The sequence below is a fragment of the Cryptomeria japonica genome, chromosome 5, assembly GCF_030272615.1.
Source record: "Cryptomeria japonica chromosome 5, Sugi_1.0, whole genome shotgun sequence".
Taxonomy (NCBI): Eukaryota; Viridiplantae; Streptophyta; class Pinopsida; order Cupressales; family Cupressaceae; genus Cryptomeria; species Cryptomeria japonica.
Window position 1 is genome coordinate 107,023,686 of NC_081409.1, and position 26,468 is coordinate 107,050,153.

The 26,468-nt window shown below is 39.0% G+C and overlaps 1 protein-coding gene across 2 annotated transcripts in view; it reads left to right on the top strand.

Moving 5' to 3' along the window:
* LOC131067272 (kinetochore protein SPC24 homolog) overlaps nucleotides 1-26,468 on the top strand; it is an 83,990-nt gene that overhangs the window by 24,728 nt on the left and 32,794 nt on the right. For both annotated transcript variants that reach the window (XM_059221277.1, XM_059221278.1), the window contains exons 2-4: nucleotides 10,801-11,042; nucleotides 11,463-11,604; nucleotides 11,694-11,795. In XM_059221277.1, coding sequence (XP_059077260.1) covers nucleotides 10,844-11,042; nucleotides 11,463-11,604; nucleotides 11,694-11,795 — 443 coding nt within the window. In that variant the 5' untranslated portion in view covers nucleotides 10,801-10,843. The remainder of the gene's footprint in view (nucleotides 1-10,800; nucleotides 11,043-11,462; nucleotides 11,605-11,693; nucleotides 11,796-26,468) is intronic.

Genomic DNA, 26,468 nt, shown 5'->3' on the forward strand with positions numbered 1-26,468 from the left:
TCTTTCGAAGATTGCAAACTTTCTCTTCATCGATGAAAACTTTCTTGCCGAAGCGGTTGAGTGGGAAAGCATCCTCGCCACATGTACCGATGATGTGGACATCATCGACTTCCGAATTAGCAGTTTGCCAAGTGTCACTATGGAGGAGGTCAGGCTTATTGTGTCCAGATACATCGAATTTGCGAAGGAGGAAAGTGGATGCTCACCTCAGTGAGATTAGCAGTTGTGCCACATGTCACTTTCTTATTCATGCATGCTGATAGTGTTTTGGGAAACCCTAATTAGGGTTTATAGCTTTCAATCTTGGCCCTTGATCACTGTTTGATCTTGGCCGTTCATTTATTTTTGAAAAACTATATAAGGCTACCTCCTCTCATTTGGAGAGGGTGAGGTTTTTGATGTATTGTTGCGTAAGGTCATTTCTAGACAATATATTGCATGTGTGCTTTCTCTTAAGGCTTTGTAATCCCTATTGTTTGAATGATTTGCATGGTTTCAATTTCCTCAACACTTAGTTAAAGTTAATTTAGATTTGCTTTCATTGTTGTTAATTTGAATGAAGGATTTGATAAGTGTCAATCGATGGTGTATCTCCGCTCGTACTTTTGGTGAATGGATGATTTCTATTTTATTGTGCAAAGTTAGACTGAGCCCATCCTCTGTGCATCCCAACATCTTAATCATAAGCACAATCCATTGAAGATTGCACCAACTTTGTGTAGTTGTCCCTAGTGTGGCGAAGCAAAGTCTGGTTTCCCGAGAGCACCCAATTGATACCGTCTCCAGAGTTCTAAGGATAAGATTAGCTTTCTCAGACCCTATCTCTTTTCTCCTTTTTTAAAAGTCTAAATCCCGGAAAAGCTAAAAAAAAAAGAGAGCCTAAAATTGCTAAATCTATCTAAGTCCAGCAGTTCAATAAACATTTGTTTAACGTAAGTCCCCCTTGAGATTTTCAGCATACACTACTGTTGATGTGTTTTTTATGCACATAACAATACAGAATAAATTACCAAAGTAATTTACCCTCTCTTGAACAAAATCACCTTAGATGCTAAGGATGAGATCAACTAATGTGATTCCAAGGCTTCTACGTGTCAGGTCTTGACAAGTGGGTAAGTTTAGTGGTTGATGTGAATTGTTGTGTTTCACTTTGGGGACTTACGCAAATGTTTGGATTATCATGAATGATGCGGAATAGGTGTGCTGACAACTCAAGATTTATCAATATGGCTCTGGATTTACTTCTTACTAATAAAGGGGGAAAAAGAATAGGGTTCAGGAAATCTATTCTAAAACTAGGAGTGTAGGAAATGATGAATGGATTTAGTGGAATCAAACCAGGCAAGGTCTCACAATCAGGTATTGACACAAGCTTAGTGCAATCGTCTAAGGTATACTTAAAGGTTTTCAAGCTATCACCATCAAACGTTGACACCATCCAAGTTGATGCTTGTCAACGGATGCGTAATAGTTGAAGTTATGCTTACTCAAATTCCAGTTGACCACACAAGGCGCACTTACCAGGGGCAAGAGGCTAGTGGTATGGGTTAAGGATTCCACACAAATGAATTCAACAAATCTTCCACTCAATCTTAACATACATGAAAATAAATTCTAATCTAAAATCTAATCTAACTTGGAGGAATTGAGAACCATGAATGCAAAGACAACATTTGAAGAGCAAAATCACCAACAATTGAACAATGATTAGGATTCAAATAGCTGTACGATATACCAACAATTCTACAAAAACTCTCTTACAAATGAGAGACAAGGAGGCATATATAGAGTCTCTTACAAAATGGATGGCCAAGATTGATCTAAGATCAACAGTCAAGATCATGCTAACAAAACCCTAGAATTGCCCTAATTAGGGTTACATAAAAAATGGTGCCACCAACATATGGCCCAATGAAAAGATACCTAGTCATCAAATAGGGAATCTTCTAGAAGATTCCTCCCTGCATCTCTCTCTCTCCTAGCATACTCCAAGAGTCTAGCCAAAACTGAATCTAACTCTTCCATGGAAATGCTAGGCAAGGTATCCTGCTGTAAATCAATCACATCCAATGAATCCGAGCAAGCATTCAAAGTGTTCTCCCATTCAGGTATGAGCTTCTGCGAATTATGAACATGAATCAACAAAGAGACCAAGTCATCTATCTGACTCTTCTGCAAAGGGTCCAACTGGCAAAAATACATAAATTTTATCTTGTCTCTTAATTCGGCTAAGTGTAAACCACTAGCATCACTAACATCAACACCCAATAATTCCTCAATCGAGGCAAGGATTTTCATCTGAATGTCTTGAATTAATCCTTCCATCTCCATACAACTCGATTGGGCGTTCTCATAAGCTGATTTCTTCAAAGCTAGTGCACAATACCAGCCATGGAAATTATATATGTCTCCACTGTGCACAATGTTCTCGCTGACCAAAATGGAATTAGGAACCTTCTTCAATGCCAGGAGGCGTGGAATAGTCTTCTCTTGGATAGGTCGGAATTTTTCTCAAACTCCCTCCAAATACTGGATTCTGAATACAAGCGTTGTTGTCTTATCATATGCTTGGACAAACTGAATAAGGAAATCATCTGCCTGCCTTCTTGTGCTTTCAATCCACTTTTCCACCTCGGAGTGTGTACCTCTCGCTACCTCGTAGTGTGAATGTATTCCCTGGTCAACTGCAATAGGGGAAATAAGGGTGGGATCCCCACGCCTTGTCCCTGCAATATACTCTCTGAGTCTAATATTTTCTTCTTTGTACCTTTCATTCTCCGCAATCGCTGTGTCTAACTTGGCATTGATTGCTTGGAGGTTGTCACCAATCTCTTGAAATTCTTGCCCTGCGGATGGACGACCAAGGGCAACTGAAGTGATCTGGAAATCCACGGGAGTAGCAATGTCCACTGTCATGCCTGCTCTAGGAACAACAATCTGTGCAATCCACATTCCTGTCTCATCTCTAGCTATGTGCGACAAAATCTCCGCTCTCTTGGGCTCTTTCTTCTTAGCACTCCTAGCTAGGTAGTCATCAATATCCTCAATAGGCTGTACTTCTATCATTTGTTTACTTTTTTCCATACTCTTCCTCAACCATTCAGGAATAGCGGTCATCTCCATACCATCATCAAGACATATTTCTTGATCAAGGTCCTTTAGTGTCGAGATAACTTCATCATTATCATCAGGATTATTCCTAGTCCAATCATATACATCATTTCCCAAACTAACTTCCAAAAGGACAGTAGGGGATCCCGGCTGGTCATCATTCTCATTAGGAGGTGCAGATGTTGCTGTGGCATGAAATTCCTGAGTATTCTCTGGTAGTATCACTGTGTTGGAACACTGTTGAGTCTCCTGATTCTGTTCTGTTACTTCAATCACTTCGATTGATGAGACACTGGGAGGGGGTGAAGGAATGATAGTCTTCTGTTTTTTCTTCACATCCTCAATCTTCTTCTCTCTAGCCTTGACTTCTCCATGCATGTTCTTCCTTCTTTTGGGAGCTTGACTCTCTTCGTCTGCATGAATCCTGACATCACTTACAGTCCTCTGATTATCCTCGGAAGTAGACTCTTCCGTCTTCATCCTCTCATAAGTGAAGGGAACACCCATGTCAACTAATTTGTTCATTTGCATATCTACCCATGTGCGGGAGAAATTCAAGACTTCTCTCATCAATATATTCAGATCAGTCTCCTCTGACTCTGACCAATTTGGCAATAGGATTGCCTTCTTCATTTCATTCTCATAATGTGGGTGTGTATGATCTCTATCATCTAATACCTGATCAGGGATGAGGAAATGTCCACACTTCCTCATGAAATCCACTGACATTCAGGACCACATTCTTCTCTTTACTGCTTGTTCATCCATTAAGTTAGCCCAATAATCTTCTATGTCAACCTTGTGAGTGAACTTCTCTCCTCTGATCCTTCCGACCTTCTTGTCTGGATCAAATCTTTCTCTTTTCTTGTAGGTAGCAAATCTGTAGAATGCAATCTCCTCACCTGCAGTGCTGGCAGCTATGGTAGATTGGCAGACCTCTGACGTCTTCCCAACTGAAATAAGGAATGTCATTCCTGTCTTGTGCTTCTCTCTCTGGATAACATCGAACTCTAGAAGTTGTCTTACCACTTCCAACAATATCATTCTGTCAGTAGGATACCTAGGAAGCCTGTAGGGTTCAGATTGAAACCCATGAATCCTGAGGTATGTGAAAGTGGGAAACTGTATATACCACGATCCATATTTCTCTATTAACTCTGTTGCCTCCTTGGACAATCTTTTGTGGATTCCGCCCTGTAGCATCCGTGTGATGTACATAGTGAATGCATCATTCACTCTTTTATAGTCTTCAATTCTATGCATACTCAACTGGGGGTAGCATTCATAACTCTTAAACTATCCTTGCCCATTCCCGACTTCACCTTTGCATATTAATCCTCTGTATGAAACAAACCGTGCAAGCAGGTACACCAGGTAAGAAGTCATGGCGAATGACTTGGACCTCTCTACATTCCTCAACTGAAAATCCAGATTGTTGCTTATGATCTTAGACCAATTCACTAGTGTCCCTTTAAGACAATCCTAGATGAAGTAGAACATCCATCCATGAAATATTGCTCCCTGCGGCATTCCCATCACTCTGTTGAGTAGGAATATCAAATCACTATATTCCTCCTTAAAATCTACGCACATAAGTGTCTTGGGAGCCTTGGAATGATGATTTCTAGGTTCAATCATCCATTCTTTATTAGTTAAACTCTTGCATACACCCATCTTCTTCGTGTATCTGTCTGCATAATCTTCCTTGGTCACATCCTTCATGTCTGTACTGCGTGGAATTCCGAATACCTCAGCAATGGCATCCTCAGCAAGGTAGGCGATGACAACACCCTTCGGACTCTTGATCATTGTTGTGAGCGGATCGTAACATCGTGTACACTCCAGGATCAACTCACTGTACTGTATGGATTGTGGAAACCCAGCGGCATGGAAAATGCCACTCTTCATAATATTCGCATATGCTGGAGAAGGAATTTGATCTCTGGATCCGAACATCCGACGCTGCATCTGGTCGAAGTCCAGGAAATGCATGTTGGTATCAGTGATCTCCCTCCATTTGGATGAAATCTTGAACTCTGGATAAAATCCAATCTCCAACGTCTTCAGCAGCTCTTTCCTTTCCTTGTATCCTGACTTCGACATTGCACCTGCACGAAACTGGAAGTTAGTCCTAGGATAAAAATAAATACTTGTAATAAAATTCTTGACTTTCTAGAGATTTAGCTAGTTTAGAGCATGAAGTCAGGAAACTAATCCATACACTTGGTAAATTTTAGTAATTACGTTCAATGTGTGACAACACTAAGGCATGGAAGCCTTCCATAAAAATTCATTTATACCTCCTTACGCTTAGAAAATATGCAAGCAAAGAATGCAAAGGAGTATACCGGATTGATGATGACTTAGGAAAGGTGTGAAAGGTTGTGTTTTCACACAATGAATGTCTGAAGACACCTTCCGCAGTCAACAATGGAGGTCAAAATTCTGAAGACAACCTGAAAATTCAGACTTTTAAAATATGTTGTAATCTTCAAAATGTGCATAAAATCAATAGAAATCAGTTTTATTGATGAAAACAATCATTTTCTGGAATGTAAGTATGGCTGGTAAAAATTAGTTTTCTGAGGACAAGTCTAAAAATCGAACACTTCAGACTTACCAGCACCTTGCAAAGTGGTTTAAATCCTTGAAAATGATGAAAAAAGGCTTAGGAAACAGCCCCAAGCAAATTCGCCAAAATTGGTTAGGTGGTTGGAAATGAAATTTCTGAGGACAACCGCCTAACAATGGAGTTTCAGACCTGCAACAGCGATAAAATGGTCTAAAAAGTGCACAGAAAACTCCACAAAATTTCTCCAAATGCTAAATATTTAAGTTAGAATTGGCTGGGCAATAAAAGCTTAAGTTTGAAAATTAATGGCAGCCATTAATGGAGGTCAAAATCTGAAGCAAACCTCAGATCTGAAGCGAATCAGCAGGCTGGAAATGATGACAGCCAACAAACATGCATGAAAAATCCACCAAAATGTGGCCTCCAAGCAAAATCGAAATTTTCCCAAGTCTAGCGCTAAAATGGAAATCTGAAAATTGATGCCAATGGTAGCTCGGATCTGCAATAATGGATGATGGCAATAATCTGGAAAAATCGCCCAAGTTGGGATTGAAAACCCCAAACACAAAAATTTGCCTTCCTTAGCAAAAAAAATCGAAATTTTCAAAATTCTGAAAATTGTTGTTAATGGCAGCAATCTGCAGAAATGAAGGTTTGAACAGCAAGCAACAATGGTGGAGGAAAAATCGCCCAAGGTCTCCAAACACAAATTCGCCAACTTTCACCAAAAATTTGCTAAATTTGGAAAAAATCGCCAAACTTAGCAAAATCGAAAATCTGAAATTGGTCTTTAATGGCAACCAAGAGGAATAAATCAGCAAGCTGGAAAAAATGGAGGAAAATAAATCCTCAATCCCACACTTCACAAAAATGCCTTGGTAAAAAAATTCGCCCAACCTGAAAAAATCGCTCTCATGGAGACACCTGGTAGAAATAATAATAAAATAATGCTGAAGTTCCTCTCATATACTTGCTTTCAGCTCCAACTTTCACCACACAAGCAATGTGGGATAAAAAAACACTTGTATAAATACTTGCTTGGTGAAACCCTAACTTGCTTCTAGAAGATTCAAACATTTAATAATTATTGCAAGTTATTAAATTTGTTTTTAAATTTTAAATAATCATTTAATAATTATTTAAAAGCAATCAAAATGGGGCTTTTATTTAAAATATTGCAATTTAAATCCAAAATAAAGCCTCCAGGGGAAAATCGCTATAGGTTGGGATTAAAAAATCGCTTAAGTGTCAAAATTTGTCCCATAGGGGAAATTCGACCCATGCTTGGATAAAAATCCATGCTCAAAATCATCAAAATGCACATAAATCACCCTCCAAGGGAAAATCGATAGGAGTTTGGACAAAAATCCAGACAAAAATGCACTCATTTTGCAAAAAATCACCTCCCAGGGGAAATTCGATGGGTGTTTGGACAAAAATCCACACTCAAAAATCACTTAACTTGAAAAAATACCTCCCTGGTGGAAATTCAACCTCGGTCTGGACAAAAATCCGGACTCAAAACTCTTCATAATGTTCCCAGTGGAAAATCGATCCCTGTTTGGACAAAAATCCGGACAAAAATCTTTACAAAAATGCTCAGGGGAAAATCGATCCCTGTCTGGATAAAAATCCGAACAAAAATCCTAACTTAGTTGTCACAAAAATCCTGGTGGAAAAACGACCCAGGCATGGAATTATCCTTGCACTCCAATCCGCACTCCCAGGGGAAATTCGATGGGTGTCTGGATAAATCTTGACACTTAGCCAAATTTTAGCATTCCTAGGGGAAAATCGCTCCAGGTGTGGATAAACAGTGGGGGAAGTTAGTGGCCAGTATGGATTCCAGGGGAAACCCATGTGTAGTATGGATTTGAGTGGGGGAATGGGTTGGGTAGTCTGGAATGTGAGGGGAAAATCACCTCTAGCATGGATTTTGACCCTTTAACCCTTGGAATATGGATTTCCCTTAGGATTTTAACATTTTAACCACTCAAAATTACTTAGCGACTTTAAATTTAACTGGACTTAGACTAATTTTCCAAAAATATGAGCGAAACGCCAGGAAAATGTTGGAATAAAGTGCGAAACCAACTTAAATATTACCTTAGGAGTGAGAAAACAACTCCAAAAGGTTTGTGAATATCTTAGCACTTTAAAATTATCGATGCACGTGTTTAAAAGCACGTTAACGTTCAAATGCTCAAACACTTAGCAAAACTTAGGATCATTAAAAAAAATCATCTTTTGCAACTTGATCCTAACACTTAAAAAACCCTAGACGGCACTAGGCATGATCAAAACTCTGAGACTCAGGCACGGAAAACGCAAAATTGCCCACTAAGCAGTCAAAACCCTAACCTAACGACGCAGGAAGCTAGCAAAGAGGGGGTCCCCGTTAGCAATGGGGCGATGTGTAAAAAGGTCACAACAACTACCCAAGAAGCTATTCCACTAAAGTCGCTTGTTTGCACATATGGACCTTGGAATCGGTAGTGATTTTTCAAGAGAGGATAGAATACCTTCGGGTATCCTATTCTAATGTGTGGTAGATGATAAAACAAACACCAACACATCTCAGAATGACAGAAATGTGTTCATTAGCAACAATGAAAACCTTTGTAGATGGTATGACCATGAGAGCAGGTACAACTTGCTTAAAATTAATGGTACAGCCAGCAAAGAAATCCTTTAGTTTGCTCATTCAAAAAAAACTTCAACAAACTCATCACAAACAATATCAAATCTGCAACTCCAAAAGACTTAAAAAATGTAATAATTGCAATCCATAACTGAAGCTTCAATTTGTAGCTCAATGATGATTCTCAGATGAAATCACACTAACTAGCTAGGGGGGTTTTTGTCCCCAAATTCAGTAATCTCAAGTGGGTTTATATGGAGTTTCTTGTTGTTGAGGTGGTGATCTTTAACTCACCCCCTCTTTTGTAGACCCATGGAAGGCCCTTATGATGCCACTTGGCCTTGAATTTGGTTCAATGGCCTCAATTAAGCAGCTAAGGGGTTCTTTGAACCCTCTTGTGAAAAAGAATGGTAGATGGCTCTCTAACACATCAAACGACACCATTTCTATCCTCTAAACATTTGCTACATATGCATGCATTGAGCCTTGATGTTGTAACTAAGCCAACTCTCTAAAATGTTTCTTTGGGTCTTGTCTATAAAAACTGTCGATCAACCTCTTGCAGAAATACTCACAGATGGCGATGAGGTTGAGCCCTTGAGTGACTAAATTGTGATATGACCACTCATGTGCAACCCTCTTCTAGTGAAGGATTGCAAATTCGATTGCTTCCTCCTTGTACATAGGGCTTGCTGAGGAGTGAGTGTTCAGTTTTACGATCCAAGTTTGCATTGGGGTTTAGTTGGATCCATCAATTGATGGAATGGTCCATTTTCCCAAACTACCTTGGAAATCTTTCCAAGGCCTGTTTGGGGTAAGTTTACTTCCATTCTTGGTTCTAGTTTTTAACTTCAGCATATGAAAATTCACAAAAGAAATTTTTCTCCAGAATTTTGTACTCTTTGCCCCATATTTTGTGCAAAGAGCATCCAAATCCACCTTCTGTTGATTGTCTATATCTTTGACTTGCAACAAGACTTGCTTATACAAGAATGTGATTATTGGTATTGCTGTATACTAACTGATTTTGTTGGTGTGTTTTCGTTCATTGCTGAAGATGACGGCTCTCCTTGTGCACCATTTCCCAAAGACGTAGTAGCATGATTTGTTTCCTTGGTTTGCTTACTCTGCATGCTCTGAATGAAGAGTTTGATAAGCTGTTGCTGCCCATCCTTCAAGGATTTCATCATGTCATAAATTCCTGTTGTCTGTCCCAGTGACATTTTTTGTTTCCTCTGTTTCCTAAGCTGATACTTCATTTTGTGTCACTTTCTAACATGTGGTACATATGTCTAATTGTTTTGGTTTATCATTGTTTGTGTTTGTTTATATATATATTTGTGTTTGTTTATATATATATATATATATATATATATATATATTTGTTTTTATATATGTGTTTGTGTTTAAACATACTATCTTTCTTATCCTGGCATTCTCTAAACATCCTGATGATGGATCACAGTGTGTGATCCGAAATGTTGATGCTAAAAAAAGTCACACAATCCAATCCAGAAGCAAATAAATTTCAAGATTACAGCTCTGATATCACCATAATAATCTCATATAAAACACAGAAAATATGCCTAGAAAGGATTTGAACAACAGAAATACATTGTGATTTCTTTTTTTCCCTATTGTAAATATACAAATTCAATAGAAATAAGAATGAATCTTAGAGAACTTACTGGTTGTACCCATTTAACACCTTAAAGCTTCCAATCACTGTGAGCATGCCAACTGAATGACTGTAGATCTCAACACCCTGCTCTACCCTTCTGTTGTCCTGCAATAATGCTAGTTGTTGAGGCTTTTTGTCTCAGGTGCAAATTGCTGTAGGCGTGTAAATTTCAGAATAAAATTTTTGGTTTGTAATTTCCACCATCGCCTTTCCTTTCGTTCCAGCACTTCCTATACTCCCAACATATGCGATCCTAAATCAATGCAATTAAATTCGACATTTAGTGGCATCTAACTGACAAACAACTCTCCACAATTTCTGGTAGTCAATTGACCAAACGCTACCTCATTTCCTGATGAAGACCACAGGTAACTCCAGCTATGAGATTAAACATATGCAACAGCCTTTATTTTAAATCGCAACTAGTTAACTGGTCAACTAAGCTGCTTCAAGAGGAAGACTCAGTTAACACCCTCTAGCTGAAAAGACCCTCTTGTCCTAATTGTTGACAACATTGCATTCAAAACTCAGTCCTGGTTAACTGCCAACCAATTCAGTATTTGTAGATAAAAAAAGGGGACATCGCAAAAAGGTTCCTTATGATAGTTGCTATCTTGAATGCATTAGAGTAGGATAGACCAGACTGAACATGACTTGTAATGTATTCTGTTATGTGGCATAACAATTACCTTATAAAAAACATTTTGAAATATTATCTCTTTCATGGGAATGACAGAGTTTTCAGTAGTTAGTGCTAGATATGCTCCTTAGATGGCTTGAATATGCATCCTGCAGGTGTGACGACCTAATTTCACTTTAAAAGGTTACTTTCTTCAGAATGAACTCCTTGGACTCTATTAAACCTGATGCTGTGCAGAGTCTAGACCTAGAGGGTATACTGTCGCTTGCTGATGATCTCAGTCGAGTTCTTGACACTGCTAGAGATTTTTCTGTGTTAGCTGAAGTACAACAAGAAATAAGCGATCTCAAATCTGTTGTTGAGGAGGACTTGTCAGAAGTCCAAACAGCCTTGAAAGGTAATTTACTGGCATTATTATCTTTGATCATTTATTTTTGAGTGCATGTTTTGACTTGTTTTTCTTACATGGAAGTGATTGAAATAAGTTTAATCGTCATTGGAACTTTTTTCTGGTCGATTTGGTGTTTAGATTCATACGCTTAGCTTCTATTTTCCTAGGGTTTGGAATTGCTTCTAATTCATGTGGGAAAAATGTTTCTAGCGAGTTTCAATTTAGGTGGGTAGTGTTTAATGTAGGGTTCAATCTGATCTTTAGTTTCTTTTCCCTTGAATTTTTGATCTCTTGTTTTATTTATGTAATTATGAATATCTTGGTAGCACTTTCTTCTTTTCCAGTTTTTTTAATATATTGGCTTACAGTTTTACTCACATGCTATTTTTCCCATTTTATTTGCTAATTCAATCATCATGACAGCAGGCATTGAGGGCAAAGTACTTGTGCATGAAAGGGAAGTGGAGTCTGCAAAGAAGGAGGGAGTAGCAGATGAAAAATTGCAATCCTTACACACTGAATTGGAAAGAGAGCAGCAATATGAGCATCAATTAATGCAAGAGCTTAGATAAGTTTTTGTAAACCTAAGATACCAACAGCCTGTCTGAAGGTGTTTAATCTTAGCACAGTTTAATTCTAACACAATTAATCTCACACAGTCATTGAAGACGAGATGGATAGGTTGGAATTGGAGCGATCTCGCATAGAAAGCCACAAGGAAGCAGTGAACAAAGCCAAAAAAGAAGAAATAAGAGCACAGTAAGACTGTTACTTGTTTCACTTTCTAGCACATGAATGTTACAATGATATTGAAATATTTGAATGCTTCTATTGTTTACAATGTTCTTCTCATCTTGTACCCAAAATGACACTGCCCCTCTAAATTTCTTGTCATGATTTTAGAGTATGACAATTCTCAGAATTCTTAGTATTTGAGAAACATAAAGAGGATTAATAGGTTTTTTATTTGGGTGAGGAAGTAAAAGTCATAAACTATTGAAGTGCTGGAGTGTTACTGCCGATGCACTGATCTTTTCTCTATAACCAGCTTTATTTTGCAAGAATGGTGTTTCAGGGGAATTTATCCTTAAGGAGTCAGTTTTCATTATATTTTGGTTGAATGGAGCACATCAGTGTTTTAAAGTTTTTATACTTATGACGAGGCTACTAATGTCTGTATTTTCATAACTCTTGTATAGCTTTCTTGCCTAAATTAGCAGATCCTGCCTATCTAATATGCTGCATTTGCAAAAATTCCATGAGGATTTCATTTCAGAAAGTCATCCTGTATAATGCTTCAATCAGGATCCTCATAATCTGTCCAAGTAATCTTGCTCCCTTTGGTGCTTTTTCTTTATTTCTTTGATACATAATTTTCAACATAGCTATCGTGGTACATGCATATTACAAGTTAAGGCAAATGCCAAAAATACCCATAAAATGAATTCTGTTATGAACATTATGATATTTATATAATCTTCAGTCACATACCATCTAATGTTATTGAACCTATGATGCCATGAGTCTTGACTTGTACCAATGGCAGACATGTGGGCACTGGTTATAAAACTAAATGCACCAAGAGGCATTCTAAAGTGGTATTATGAGGTCTCATGTTGTTACTGTGTACATAAAAACTAAAACCCCTTAATGTAAATTTGACATCCATTTACATGTCAAATCATTAATAAATACGGCACAGCTCAATGTACATTGTGGTGGGTTGGAATTGAAGCTGTGAATGGAGTTTTGTAGGGGTTGCGGACATAAATTAAATGTGGAAAAATAAAATGGCCATCATGATGGGCACGTTGTGAGGGATCGGTAGAGAAATCGCCCTTTACTTGGTGTGTAAGGGAGCAAAAGTGGTGATCAATAATGCCAAAATATTATTCAAGGAGTTGAGGGGCACCAATATTATTGTGAATCGCCTGGCCTTGCAGTCTGTGGCCATAGGGATGTTCATTGGAAGAAAGGGTGATTATTGATGTGTTTTTTATGACACTATGCAACACAAAGTAAAATACAAAGTATTTTATCCTCTCTTGAACAAGGACCTCTCGGATGCTAAACTATGTGATCAAACGAGATGACTCCAAGGTTCCGATAGTCAGGTCTTGACTTTATTCATGTATAAACTCATTTTGTTTGATGTGATATTGCTGGAATCACAAGGGGGCTTACGTTGAACATGAATGTTGCTGGAACATGAAGACTTACTTAAATTGGAAAACAAATAGCAAAAGGAATTAATGCTTAAGAAAGCTAATCTAATCCTAAGAATGTTGGAACTAATTGATGATTAGGTGTGACCAAACAAAGCTTTGTTTTGCCATCAAGGAACAACTACACAAAACTGTTGCAATCTCCTAAGGGTAAACGAATGATTTTCTTATCACCAATGCACATCAACCACACGAACAATGAGCATGAAGTAATAGAAGTTAAGCTTTCACACAAGTTCAGTCGACTACACACTGCAATTTGCAATCAACAAATTACCAGTATTATGAACATTAGGTACGCCATTCATCAACAATGATATCTTCCATTCATCTAACCAACTTTAAAGCAAATGAGAAGTAGAGACCATACAACATGTTAACTAGAGAATTCACCATAACTTCAATGAAAACAACATGTCTCTTACGACAAGATCTTGGCAACAATCTTTGCCTTCTCCTATTCTAACTTCTACTCTAACTCCTAATTTCTAATTGTTAACCTTTACAAATGAGAGTGTTGAGCCTTATATAGAGGTCTCATTATTACATTTCAATGGCTCAAACTGATTCACAATCAACGACCGAGATTACAAGATGAAACCCCAATTAGGTTTAGTTAAAATAACCCCTTTTTGGCCAATGAAATAATCACAGCGAATCAGACACATGTCCATCTAATAATCCTAACCAATGAGAAAATATGTTAGGTATGTGAAATAATATTTGATGAAACACCATGTGTCGCTTGCTCCTTCCTTAGATGAGTCAGGTTCATTGTATCTAGACATGCTGACTTGGGGCCCTTTGATTGGATGAATGATTATTGGGATGCCACCTCAACTTGCCTTGTAGACTTGATTAACTTGCATTGCTCCATTGAATCTTTCACCTTGGCGTATTAGCAATGATTCATGGATTTTTGGAAGAAATCCAAGATTTGTAAAACATCTTTATATCTTCATGGATAGGTCTTGATCTTGTCCTCATGTACGGTGCAATGATGTTGAGTCCTTCCATTCTGTGAAGTGCCATCATCTTGCCTATTATCCAACTTCACCTCATGCCTTTCAGGTTATCCAACAAACTTGGGCATCTTGAGCTGGTCTTCTCTTATGTTGATCTTTATGTTGTTCTTGAAGTGTAGGACGAGTTGACCACTTGATCTTGATATTCTTTGTCTCACACCCTTGTGCTCCACTCCTCATTCGCTTGCAATCATACCTGCAAAAGAGATCTAATTTGAATTAATACACCATAAATAAACATTAATCACATCTTTAAGTGTGAAATGATTCTTTATATGTTTCACTTAGGTCTGATTACTACTCAAAATTCTGGGATGTCTTCTCCTCAAAATTTCAAGGATGACTGATTGTATTCTGTAATTTTTTCTTTAAATCTGATAAAGGGAGGTCCAAAGATCCTAGTTTGAAATCAATGAGGGCTTTGATCTGCGATCAGCCCCTTCCTTTACTCCTTGCAGCTTAGAAATGAGAAAGCCTTCTTGAAAGTCGCTGGTCTGCTGGCAATCAGTTTGCTCTGCCTTGGAGAAAATAGATTTTGAATTTGAATGTTTTCCTTGCTCTCTTAAATCCTCCTTTATATGTTGATGAATCATTTCAATGAGGTCGGCTTATGTCCCTTCAAATCATGTCTTTTCAAATTTCCTCCAAGCCGATTTGTAAATAAAACATCAATAAGTATGATTTTAATTTTTTTGTTTTGTTTGAATTTTGAATAGCCATGAGTGGAAAATCGCACCATATAGGGATCAATTCGTCCCAACCTTTGATTGGTCTTCACAAAAGATCGAATCTCTTGAAGTTGACTCAGGTTACATAGAGATAAATTTGTCTCAAATTCCAATTGCCTTTGTGGGGAAATCGACTTGCATAGGGACAATTTAGTCCTTATGAAAATTTGCTTAGCATTTTTATTTCCCTTATCACATAAGGAGTGGAAATCAGATGTGTATAGGGACAAAATTGAATTTGATCTCATTGATCTTTGTTTTGCTTCAAACCTCTTGATGGTAATGATTGATTTCCATTTTTGGTTCAATCCTCATTGGTGGAACTTCGATAGGAATAGGGACAAAATTATCCCTATGAATTTTGCTTGTTGTTAACTTCTTTCCACCAAATGCAATGGTGGACAATCGGTCCTCGTAAGGACAATTTAGTCCTTGTAAAAAAAATCCGCTTGTCTTTGCACAATTATTTCCAAGTGGAAATTTGACCCGAGTGTTGTGACCTATTCACACATCACCCCATTCCAAATGGGGACCCCCTACATATTTGTCCACTTGATCTTTTGGTTGTGAGTTTTTTGGTAGTCTGGTAGAAATTTCCTCAATTCCCTCAAGTTCCCAAACGTTTTGGTAAAATTTGGCTAAGTTTGGAAGCAGTCATTAGGGCTTCTATCCTACTGACTTAGAAAAGAAGTTTGTAACCTTGGGCATAGTGAAATTTTGGCTAACTGTAGAAAAGAGAATCCTTCAAAGGGCCTACCAGTGAAATTTGAGCCTTTTTTGAGAACTTACTATTTTTAGTAAGTCTCATTGTGGCCTTGATTGGCCTAATTTTGAGTTTGCACAAACTATTTTTAGTAAGTTTCATTGTGTTCCCGTTTGCCCTAATTTTGTGTTTGTAAGAACGTACTATTTTTAGTAAGTCTATTTTTGGAAGGTCTATCCTTGGCAAGAAGTGAAGCACTGACTGCAAAATGATCTTGAGCATCCATTTCTAAATCAGGAGAAGCAAATAAACAAGTAGAAGATCCAATTTTGGCCAAGTTTGGAAATCCTCATTGGAAAGGTTGAGCAAGACAAAAACCATTCTTGGGCGCATATCTCAAGAAGAGGAGGAATTGTCCATTCCAAAAATCCTCCTCTAGACTCCAAATGCGCCTAGATTGACTCCTTGGGCGCAAATCCCAAGGAGAGGAAGAATTTTCCTCTTGTTCAAAAATCCTTCTCTGCTCCTCAAATGTGCTAGAGATCTCTCCTTGGGCACAAGTCCCAAGGTAGGGAGGAATTGTCTTTGAGTCCAAAAATCTCCTCTAGCTCTCAAATCCGCTTAGGTCATGGAAATTCAAAATTTGACTAAGGCATTAAAGAATTCCTTCATCCTATCTCCAGTGCTCCAAGAACCTCTACATGGGTGCAAATTCTAAGGAGAGGAGGAATGTTCCTTTTGTCCAAAAATCCTCTTTCCATCTCAAGTGCACCAAGGATGCCTCTTTGGGCACAAATCCCAAGGTAGGGAGGATTATTCCTCTTGTTCCAAATTCCTCCTCTAGGTCTAAAATGTGCCCAAGTCTTGGAAATGGCAAAAAATGGTTAAGTATAAAAAATATCCTCCTTATCTAGAATGTACCCAAGTCTTAGAAGGGCATGAAAAGTGGTTATGTGTTTAGAAATTCCTCCTCCCCACCCCAAGTGCACTCAGGTAGTCTGCAAGCATGGAAAGGATGAAATGTTACTAAGTGTTTGAAAATCCTTTAGGATATCTCATATGCGCCCTAGCAAGAGGAAGTCTTCCACCAAAAATGGAATTGGTGCCAAACATTCAAAAATCTTTCTCCTTATCTTGTATGCACCTAGGAAAGAAGGTGATGTGGAAGAGCAAGTTTGAATGCCCAAAGAAGAATATTCTCCATGAATGGGGTGTAACTCAAGACATAATGAATATTCCTATTTTTGAAGCCAAGTATGACGAGCGGGGTCCACTGGAACGACAAGTCATCTCCCCCTCACAATGGAAACATGAAAATTGTTTTAGAAAGTATTTATGCAGTTGCTAAATTTATCCTAGTGCCAACATGGCAACTTGATAGGCGGATTTCCTATCTAAACAAGGCATGAGATTTCATTCTTCACATCGCATTTTGGAGAATTTTAGCAAGAGCAAGGTGTGAAAAGTGACTAAGGCGTTGGTTTTCTTCATCCATGAGTTCTAATCATTAGAGGTTTTTATTTATTCCAAGTTTGGAATATGCAACGTGGAATTCTTCCCTTGGTGGATTTTAAGATTTCCTTAGCATGAATTTAATGATAGTTATTTTATTTTGCTGGAAATTAAATGGCAAAGCAAGGTGGGAAGCACTTCAAGGCAAACACAGATAAAAAATGAATCGGAACGATTCCTCCCCGAGTTGAAGATCATTTCGAAATGGAGGGAAGTCACTGACACCAACTTAGGAACGTTCAAGTTGGAAGAATTTAGGAAAAGAATATTTGGTCACAATGGACATCCTCTGTCAGCTTGTAGCCAAGAAGATAGCTAGAAGTGGAATTGTGGCAGCAGCCGGTTCCCTCTTGTCATCTAGTAGCTGGAGCTGACCGTCAAATGTGAAAATTACTACAACTCTGAGAGGAGCAATTGTGGCTCCTGATGGTAGACTCTTTGTAAACCTCACAGTCGAGGCAATTGCCGAGGCCTTTGGAATCCCCACGTGTCAATCCATGGTGTACAAGATAAAGGAAAGTGCGGCCATGCTCTATGACTCCAGAGTAGATGGATGCGCAAGAATCATCAACAGAAAATGGATGCAAAAGCCAAAGCCTCACCATTTTGAAATGCCCAAGCAGCTCACTAGCATAGACTCCAAGCAAGAGTATAGTGATCTCGTGTTGATGATTAGTCGGATCATGGGTTGTCCACAGACATTCATCTTCGAGCCATGGATGTTTTACTTCATTGAGGAAGTGATAGATGCGATAAAGATGGTGGATTGGGCAAGGATAATTAGCAACAACTTGGACGGACAACTGAAGAATCCGATGCATTCCTAGTCCTTCTACATGAGTTCATATGTTGTTTATATGTTGGCAAAAATGGCCAAATTCAACGGATTGTCAAGCAAAGGATCCATGGGATGCGGTCCAAGATAGTTCAAAGTCCACGAGTACTATCATTAGTTGCACCTGTACAACACTACTTATTTCAAGAAAGCAAATGATGCCTTCACCATGCACATTGTCCAGTTGATGTAGAGTGGATTGTCTCTCACCGGTTTGTGCTACCTTGTCTAGGTATCTCCTCCAAGCTACACAAGAACCATCCAATGATTCTACACCTGACACCCTCCAAGGGTCTGTAAGACTTACCCTCTTTGACCTTCCCAAGGTTCTTAGGCTAGGATAAGCTCTTATTGTTTTGTGAGTTCCATTTTTCTTGGGTAGGAGACCTTATTTTTCCACTCTCTTTCACACTCAACCTGAGAGTTCAACCCCTCTACCACAGGATCTTCATTCCCCACACTACACACATTAGGATGGATGACTTTGGGTGGATTCCCAACCCTATTCCTTACTCAGGAGCTTTTGACACTTACCGGTTTGGTGTTTTACAAACAAACTGCACTTTTAGGCCTAATCGGTTCTAGTAGCCCTGTCAGCGGGGTATTCTGCATTCACTGATTAAACTTCTTTAACAACCCTATGAACTCTTTGTCATTCCAGACACCCTTTTGGGGTTTACATAAAATATCTCAAAATCGGAGGTGGGTTTGGTCACTAACATATCTAACCCTTACTGGTTAACTAGGCCTAATTGTCGCTTTCCAGGCCTTAAAAATAGGGATTGTTCAAAACTCCTTCACCAGTTCGATTGCTTGAGTGAATTGATGATAGTTTGGGGTCTGTGCCTCCGTATGGAATTCGAAACCAATCATACTTCTGGTTCACCCACCGAACTCACCCAATTAGGGCTTGTTATCTATGATTCCTAACACTTGCCAACTCAACGTGCCAAGCATAGGGTATGGTGGCAAATCTTTGATTTGGCTTCCCCTGTCTCAAAACCAAAAAGAAAACATAGAATACATTGCAACCTACCATTCCACAAGGTTTCAGAGTGGAAATCCACCATGGAACGTTAGGTTGGAGCCATTTTGCTCTCAAAACCCTGGTTTTTAGGGCTCTTGAACCCACCTGCAACAAAATGAAGATTATTTACAACCTACAACACTTCAAGACTCCAAATCAAAAACAAAATGAAGATAAGACAGCAGTCTAACAATCCATGACCCTGTTTTGGGATTCTCAATCCATGCAAGTCGTACGAACTTGCAAAGAACAATAAAAACTCAAAAGAACACAATGGGAAACCAAAATTGTTTATTTTCTTTCGATCCTCAACCACCTTCAACAACCGATTATCATCGGCCTTTCCAAGCCTTATACTGGCCTTGGTGTAGTTACAAACACTCACAACTGATTGTGTCAACCAACTAATCGTTGGTGTCTAAAAATGTTGCAAAGTTGCTGTGAGCAATTTTTGCAACTTTTGCAATTTGTTGCTTAGGTGAGCGACTTTGCTCAAACCCAAACTTGGTCACTTTCAAATGACTCATATGACCTTAACAACTTCAAAACAACATCAACCAACCTACATTAACCCAAAAACAACTTATCCTATTAAGTGCTCTACCTGGCACCCTTAAGAGCTCACATGCCAACATTGGCCAAACAAAGACTCTTAGGGCCCTTACAATCATTTGAGCACACACTCTATGGCCTCTTGGCCTTATTACAAAACTAAAAACACGATTCCAACATCCTGGAAACAAACTCAACAAAAAAAATTGCTAAGAAATTGGCATCTTCACAGAGAAAGTAGCAGGTCTGAATATGAGAAACCAGCCACAAGAAGAGGGCCAAGACACTATACAAGCACATGATATACTTAGTGTCAATGCTTCCTGAAGGCTTGCGCAACAAAGAAATGAGGAACAAGAACTTCCTTTGGATACAAAACAACATATCCAGGATTGCTTTTGAGTAACAACAATTGAAGACTTATGAGTCCTTGAGGAAGTAACTCAGGAACAAGAGCAGTTCAAAACACATGACTAGCAGTGGACCACTACGGATTGGCTGAAAGAAAGAATGAGGAATGAGCCATAAGAAGAAATTGATCCTACACTTGAAATTGAAAAATTTGTAAGTCGGTTAACAATCTAGTAGAGAAGAAGGTGGCAAAGAAATTCTTTTCAGGTGACAAGGAACGAATCTGGATTCAGGACTCTACATGTGGCAGTGCCAAGGTTTGACAAGGCCAAAAGTGAAATCACTCCAGAAGAGTATGATGTGACAACGGTTGATCTGAGATGTGCTACTAGGGCATCAGCGATAGAGGTTTTTGATGATTCCTCTCAAGCATTGAAGGAATGGAACAAACCTCTATGTGGGTATGTGCAACGCTTAATGTGTCCATTTAAGTAGGAAGACCAAACTTTTGTTCGTCCCACAACTCTTTCGAAGGAGTCAGTTGATAAACTTGAAGAAATAAGAAAAATAGCCCAAGGCACTAAGAAATGGGTGGAGGACATTTTCACTGCAGCATTTAACTTTATTGAGGACTTGGCTTAGTTATACTAGAGAATCTTGGCTATCCTTGGCAGACTGGAGAATGTGAACCAAGCATGGGAGGACATGCACATCTATTAGGATATGACTATTGCACGCCTAGAAGTATTGATGAAAGTTCCCAGACAAGCCTTGAAAGATGGTGAAGTTATTAGAGAAAATGAAGCATACAACTTCCCTTGGTGGCGCTGTATAGTAAATTCCGAGAAGGAATTCTTCGAAAGATCAAATGAGGAGTTAGCTTGATTGAGGACAACAGTCAAGAAAATTCAAGAGGGAATCCTTGTTACTGTTGAGGCATTGTTTGCAAAGAGACTAATTGACAAGGAGTTGATAGTGGATAATTTGAAAAGCAGACTGTATTATTTCTTCTTCGTGGAATCCTTCTCAGGGGATCATCAGACGAATGTTTCCTTGTTCTTAAGCATCATACGTATGACTTAGGAGACAATGCCAGGATGGGAGAAGACTTTCTGCAAGTGTGAAAAGGACATAGCCATTTTGGAGTAGAAGTTTGAAACTACGCCAAGTGTCTCTGTAGGTGAGCTCGAGGGCGTCATGACTAGATTCATAGCATTTGCCATCAAAGAGAGATAGTAGATGTCCTATTTTGGGCGATGATTTATTAAATGCATGATGGAGTGGTGGGCTACTTAATGCATAGCGGGCGCCTTATTTGGCGTGATGGGTTATTTAATGCATAGTGGGCGTGATGCTTTATTTATTGGCAGGCCCACTACTTGGCGCCACCGAGGGTATTTTTGGTCAAGCCCTAATTAGGGTTTTGCATGAAGAGATCTTAGCCATTTATTTCAATGTAATCTTGGCCATCTATTTTCATTTTTGGGTTCTATAAAAGAGGTTGGCCCCTTCATTTGTAAGAAGTGTTAATTTGTATGAGATTGTTGCTATAAGCTATCTGGATAATGAGAAGTAACTCATTGGTTTTGGTGATTACTTGTGTTATTTTGAAAGTTTGTGTGGTTTCTCTTCCTCAAGTGGTTAGATTTTTTTTCAAGCAATTAGATGAATGAGATAGATAATATTGTTCCATGGTGAAATTATATGCTCATAACTTTTGCAAATAGATGATTTCTATTTGCAGTGTAAGGTTGGGTTGAGCCCTTTTATGTGTATGTTTAACTTCGATCGTCGAATGAACATTGTTCGTCTTGTTGGTGTTCATTGTTGATATGGAAATCTTTTGCACAACCCTTGAAGAATGCACCTTCCTTTGTGTAGTTTCCTAAAGTTGGCGAAACAAAGTGTGGTCGATTTCACTTGAGCATTTGTTGTCTTTTGAGTTCTTTAGATTTAGATTAGAACCTCTCGATCCTTCCACTCATTTACTTTTTGCATATTTCATTGAGAAAATGTTCCAAAAATACCTATCATTGCTAAATCATTCACCACATTTCCTTGAATCCAAATTTGCTTAAGTCTCCTTATAAGAAAGATTCACTTCGTGTAAGTCTGCCTTTGGATTATTAGCATACATCAAGCCAAACGAGCTCATATCCATCACAAACTCGCAAGTTCACGTAAGGAACATTGGAATCGCTTGTATGATCTTCTGCAATCTTAGCATACACAAGATTGTGCTCGAGAGAGGATAGCGTATCCTTTGGACACTTTATTCTGTGTTGGTGTGGTCATAAAACACCTGTCAACAAAATTGGCACTAGGAGGGCTCCCTTTCTCTGCAGTTTAAGAAGAACTTTCACTTAAGAAGAAATCATTATTCAAGGAAACAATCTAGCATGAAACAAGATGGTGTTGCTTGAAGATACAACCCTAGTCTTGCAGCCAAATTTGGGATTTGAAGACAATCAAAAAGACATTATCTCGGGATTGAACAATCTTGCTTGGAAATTGAAGAGCAGCGCAGCCGAGTACATTTGAGTGAGCTTCATTTTGGAAGAAGAAGAACAGAAAGCCCTAGAAATCCAAGTAGAAATCGAAAGAGCACTCCTCGACCAAAGGTTTCCACTCCCTGTATGTCCTCAATAGATCTGAAGGGCTGAATTCAACGGATACACATTGGATCGTATCAACTCATTCTCACCAAAAAGGCATTAAAGAATCCTAAGATCCACTTCGGGAACAAAAGAGTTACAAGAATTAAAGTTTGCTCCAAAGCCAAGGTGTGGCAAGAAGGAAGCTTCAACAAGTCAAGATTCACCAAGGGTGGAAGATATTGCCCGTTTATTCTAGACTCCACCATCTCAACGTCAAGTATAAGAAGCTACTTGAGTAAGAAACTAGCAAGGACCCGTTCAAGTAGCCGCACCGACAGTTATCCAAGAATAGGTAGTCCAAGCAATGGTGAATTAGCGTCCACAAAATGCATCTCCTCTCACAATAGTCACTGCTTATCATGACATGCCCAAGAACTTGGAACATTTCTATTCCAAGTTTCATGTCAATGACATTAATCACATTGCAGACGGACACATCAAGATATTTGAAGATACTCTCCAAAACAGAAACATCCAAAATGAAGATGTTGCTTGCAGGCTATTTCCATACTAGGTGAATAGGCATTCTATTGGTATATCAATTTGTCTATTAATTCAATTTCGGATTGTCAACGGTTGAAAGATACGTTCTTGGGAAAATTTTGATTGCCAATTTCCCTAGTAGATCGTGAATCAATCGGTGCCTTCAACAACAAATTACAAAGGGCTTATTCAAGGTTACGCACCCTATATAATGTAAATGATGAGGCAACCTGACAAATCTACTATGCAACTTTGGATTGTTTCACTTCCATGTTCGTTTAGAAAGCTCATCTAGCTCCGACTAATTTGAAATAAGCCTATGTGGAAGTTGTCAAGGTTAGTGTAAGGAAAGCAGTCGGCGGAAAACACTCTCCTAACATCAATTCTAAGGGGATTTGTAAGCAAGGAAGTATTTTAATTTCAGTTTGCAATACATTAAGATAAAACTCAGACAAAGGATTAAGATTAACCATACTGGAATAGCACCAGAGAAAGACATCAGATATACGTGGGACAACCCTTATGGGTAAAAATCCCACCACCAAAAAGAGATCCCTTTATTTAGTAACCAACACGGTTACAATAAAGTACTTAGATCCTCTTTTATGGACTCTGTTCTCAGAACTCTGTTCACAGAACATGCAGACATCTCGGCTTAGCTTCTACAACTTCCCTCTCTTCTCTTCGGCTACCACCACAGTATTTATGCACACCCATCTACTCGTCAATTACATCTCTGGCAACTGCCATCTGCCAAACCAATCGGCCTTGGAGCATAACCGTCCAGTAACAACCTGTTCATTCATGAATTCGTGGAAAACATATTATCCCACATTCATCCGGAAGACGGGTTGGTTCGTACTCAAATACAGCGACAAAAACATTCCAAGTGTCCACCTACTAGTCTTCGGTCCAGGCGACATCAACCTGATCGCCGTAGGCGATTCCATCGGGTATCGGAAAGACAAACAATCAACTATCTCAAATGTCCGATCTTTCTCTCTGCGCTCCGCCACGTGGCACCCCCTGATTGGTTTCGGGTCCCAACTTTGACATCTTAGCACGACCTCACTATTCGCCCGAAATTCTTCTTTGTCGTTGGGTCGCGATGGAAAGTCTCACGAGCAATTTCCCATCGCGACCTAGCGACCACCGTCGGATCTACTGTGATTGCCGTCCGATCATCTGCGATCTACTCGACCTTTAAATCGCCTGAGCCGCTCACCTGCCGAGTCCCACCACTTGGTCGCCATGTCGCGAGGGACATTCCAATGAGTAGTTTCCCATTGCGGCCTAGCGATCATCGTTGGATCAACCTTGATCACTGTCCGATCATCTTGGACTTGCTCACAAGTTAACTTCGCTTGAGTGCTCTCTTGCCGGGACCCATCACTTAGTTGCCATGTCGCGAGGGATAACATTTCGGTCATCTTCCCATTGCGATATAGTTACAGCCGTTTGATCTTTTCGCCGGACCGTCAGATCGACTCAACTTGCTCACCCGATAGCTGATCACAAGAAGAGGGTTCCATTGGGGTAGGTTACACCGATCAACCCGGACACTGGTCAGGAAAAATCGAGGCATATTTCCAACATTTAGCCTCCAATCACCAACAACTGTTGCAAGGACACCTAGTTACTTTGGACAAGATAGCATGACAAATTATGTTTGTGCTATCAATCATGTTCCCACTCCCACTAATCAGCTGGTGCTGCATCCAGGAGCTCCTATGTCAAAAGTTTTGCCATCACAACCAGTCTATCTTCAGATGACAACATCCTCATCTTGGACTTAAGAAGAAAAGGACGAAATGAAGGAGTTGATAGAACAAGTCAAGAAGTTTTCAATTGAGGTTACATACCATAGAAACCAGAACAACCAAATCCAAAATATGTAAAGTAATTAGCAAGCACATCATGGTGCTAACTGAGGATATCAGAACAATCCTTCAGGACATCAAGAAAACCATCAAGGACACAATCCAAGATATTAAGAAAATGGCTATGCTTTTGGAAACAACAATCAGTCCTTATGGAATTCATTGTTCCTTTGCCAGTTTATTACCTTGAGGGAAAATCGATAGGTATAGGGATAATTCAATCCCCACTTTTTTCTCAATGCTTGGTAGGTACTTTGTCTAGTGGAGATTTGACCTCTATAGGGATAAATTAGTCCCTACTTTTGTCCCAACTTTTGTCCTTACTTTTGACACAATCCCCTTTAGGAAATTTGATCTTCATGCTTTGAGTGGAAAATTGGTCCTCATAGGGACTTTTTGATCCCTTTTTTTGTCCTTTTTGAAACCTCTTGTTATCTTTGCAAATTTGTGTTGGGGGAATTTGATCTTCATAAGGGCGAATTATTCCCTAACTTTGATTGATGCTTGCAAAGTATTCTCAAGTGAAAATTCGATTTCTATAGGACAAATCAGTCCCTACTTTGTTCTTATGGAAATTCCATTTAGATCTTGTTCATACCATGACGGAGAAACGATCTCTATAGGGTCAAATCAGTCCCTATGAATTTTCTCATAGTGGAAATTCGATTTCCATACGGACAAAATTGTTTTCCATCATCATTTCTTTGCTTCAAGTCTCAAGAGTGGAAACTCAATTTCCATACGGACTTTTGAAGTTCTAATGTGGAAATTCCCTATCCATCTGGATTTTCCACTCTTTCTAATCTTCCATTTTCAACCATTCTCCCTAGAGTGGAAAAAACGACCTCCATAGGGACAAATTCATTTGTCATCACAAAATTCACAATGACTTGCAACAATTTTCACTAATTTCACTTAAATTCAGAGGAAGAGTAGAAATTTGATTTCCATAAGGACAAATTGATCATTTGCATCCATGACATTGTAAATCTTATAAACCCTAATACCTATTTGCAAAGGTTAACGAATAAAGAAACTATTGCCAAACCAAGCAAACTAACAAAACGAGTACCCTAAAAAGCAAAAAGTGAGGTCCCCATTTGCAATGGGGCAATGTGTGAAAACGTTACGACAATGATGACCTCATTCTACATGTTCTGAAGCATCTCCTACTTGAGCGGTTGGGTGAGGTGATTGATGTGGTGCTTGTTGTGGTATTCTTGGTCAGTGATGGAGAGTGGGTTAATGGTTAGGTTGTTTGGGTCAATGGTGACTGTATAAACCTTAAAGGTATTTGGGTGTGTGATATTGTGGGTTAACTAATACTGTAACTGCAAAACATTAGCCTAGCCTGTTAATTTTAAGCAATCAGATGTTAATCTTAAATAATCAGGTTATAACAGAACAGTAACAGCAATAAAAACACAAAACAAGACACACCAATACCTTGGGAA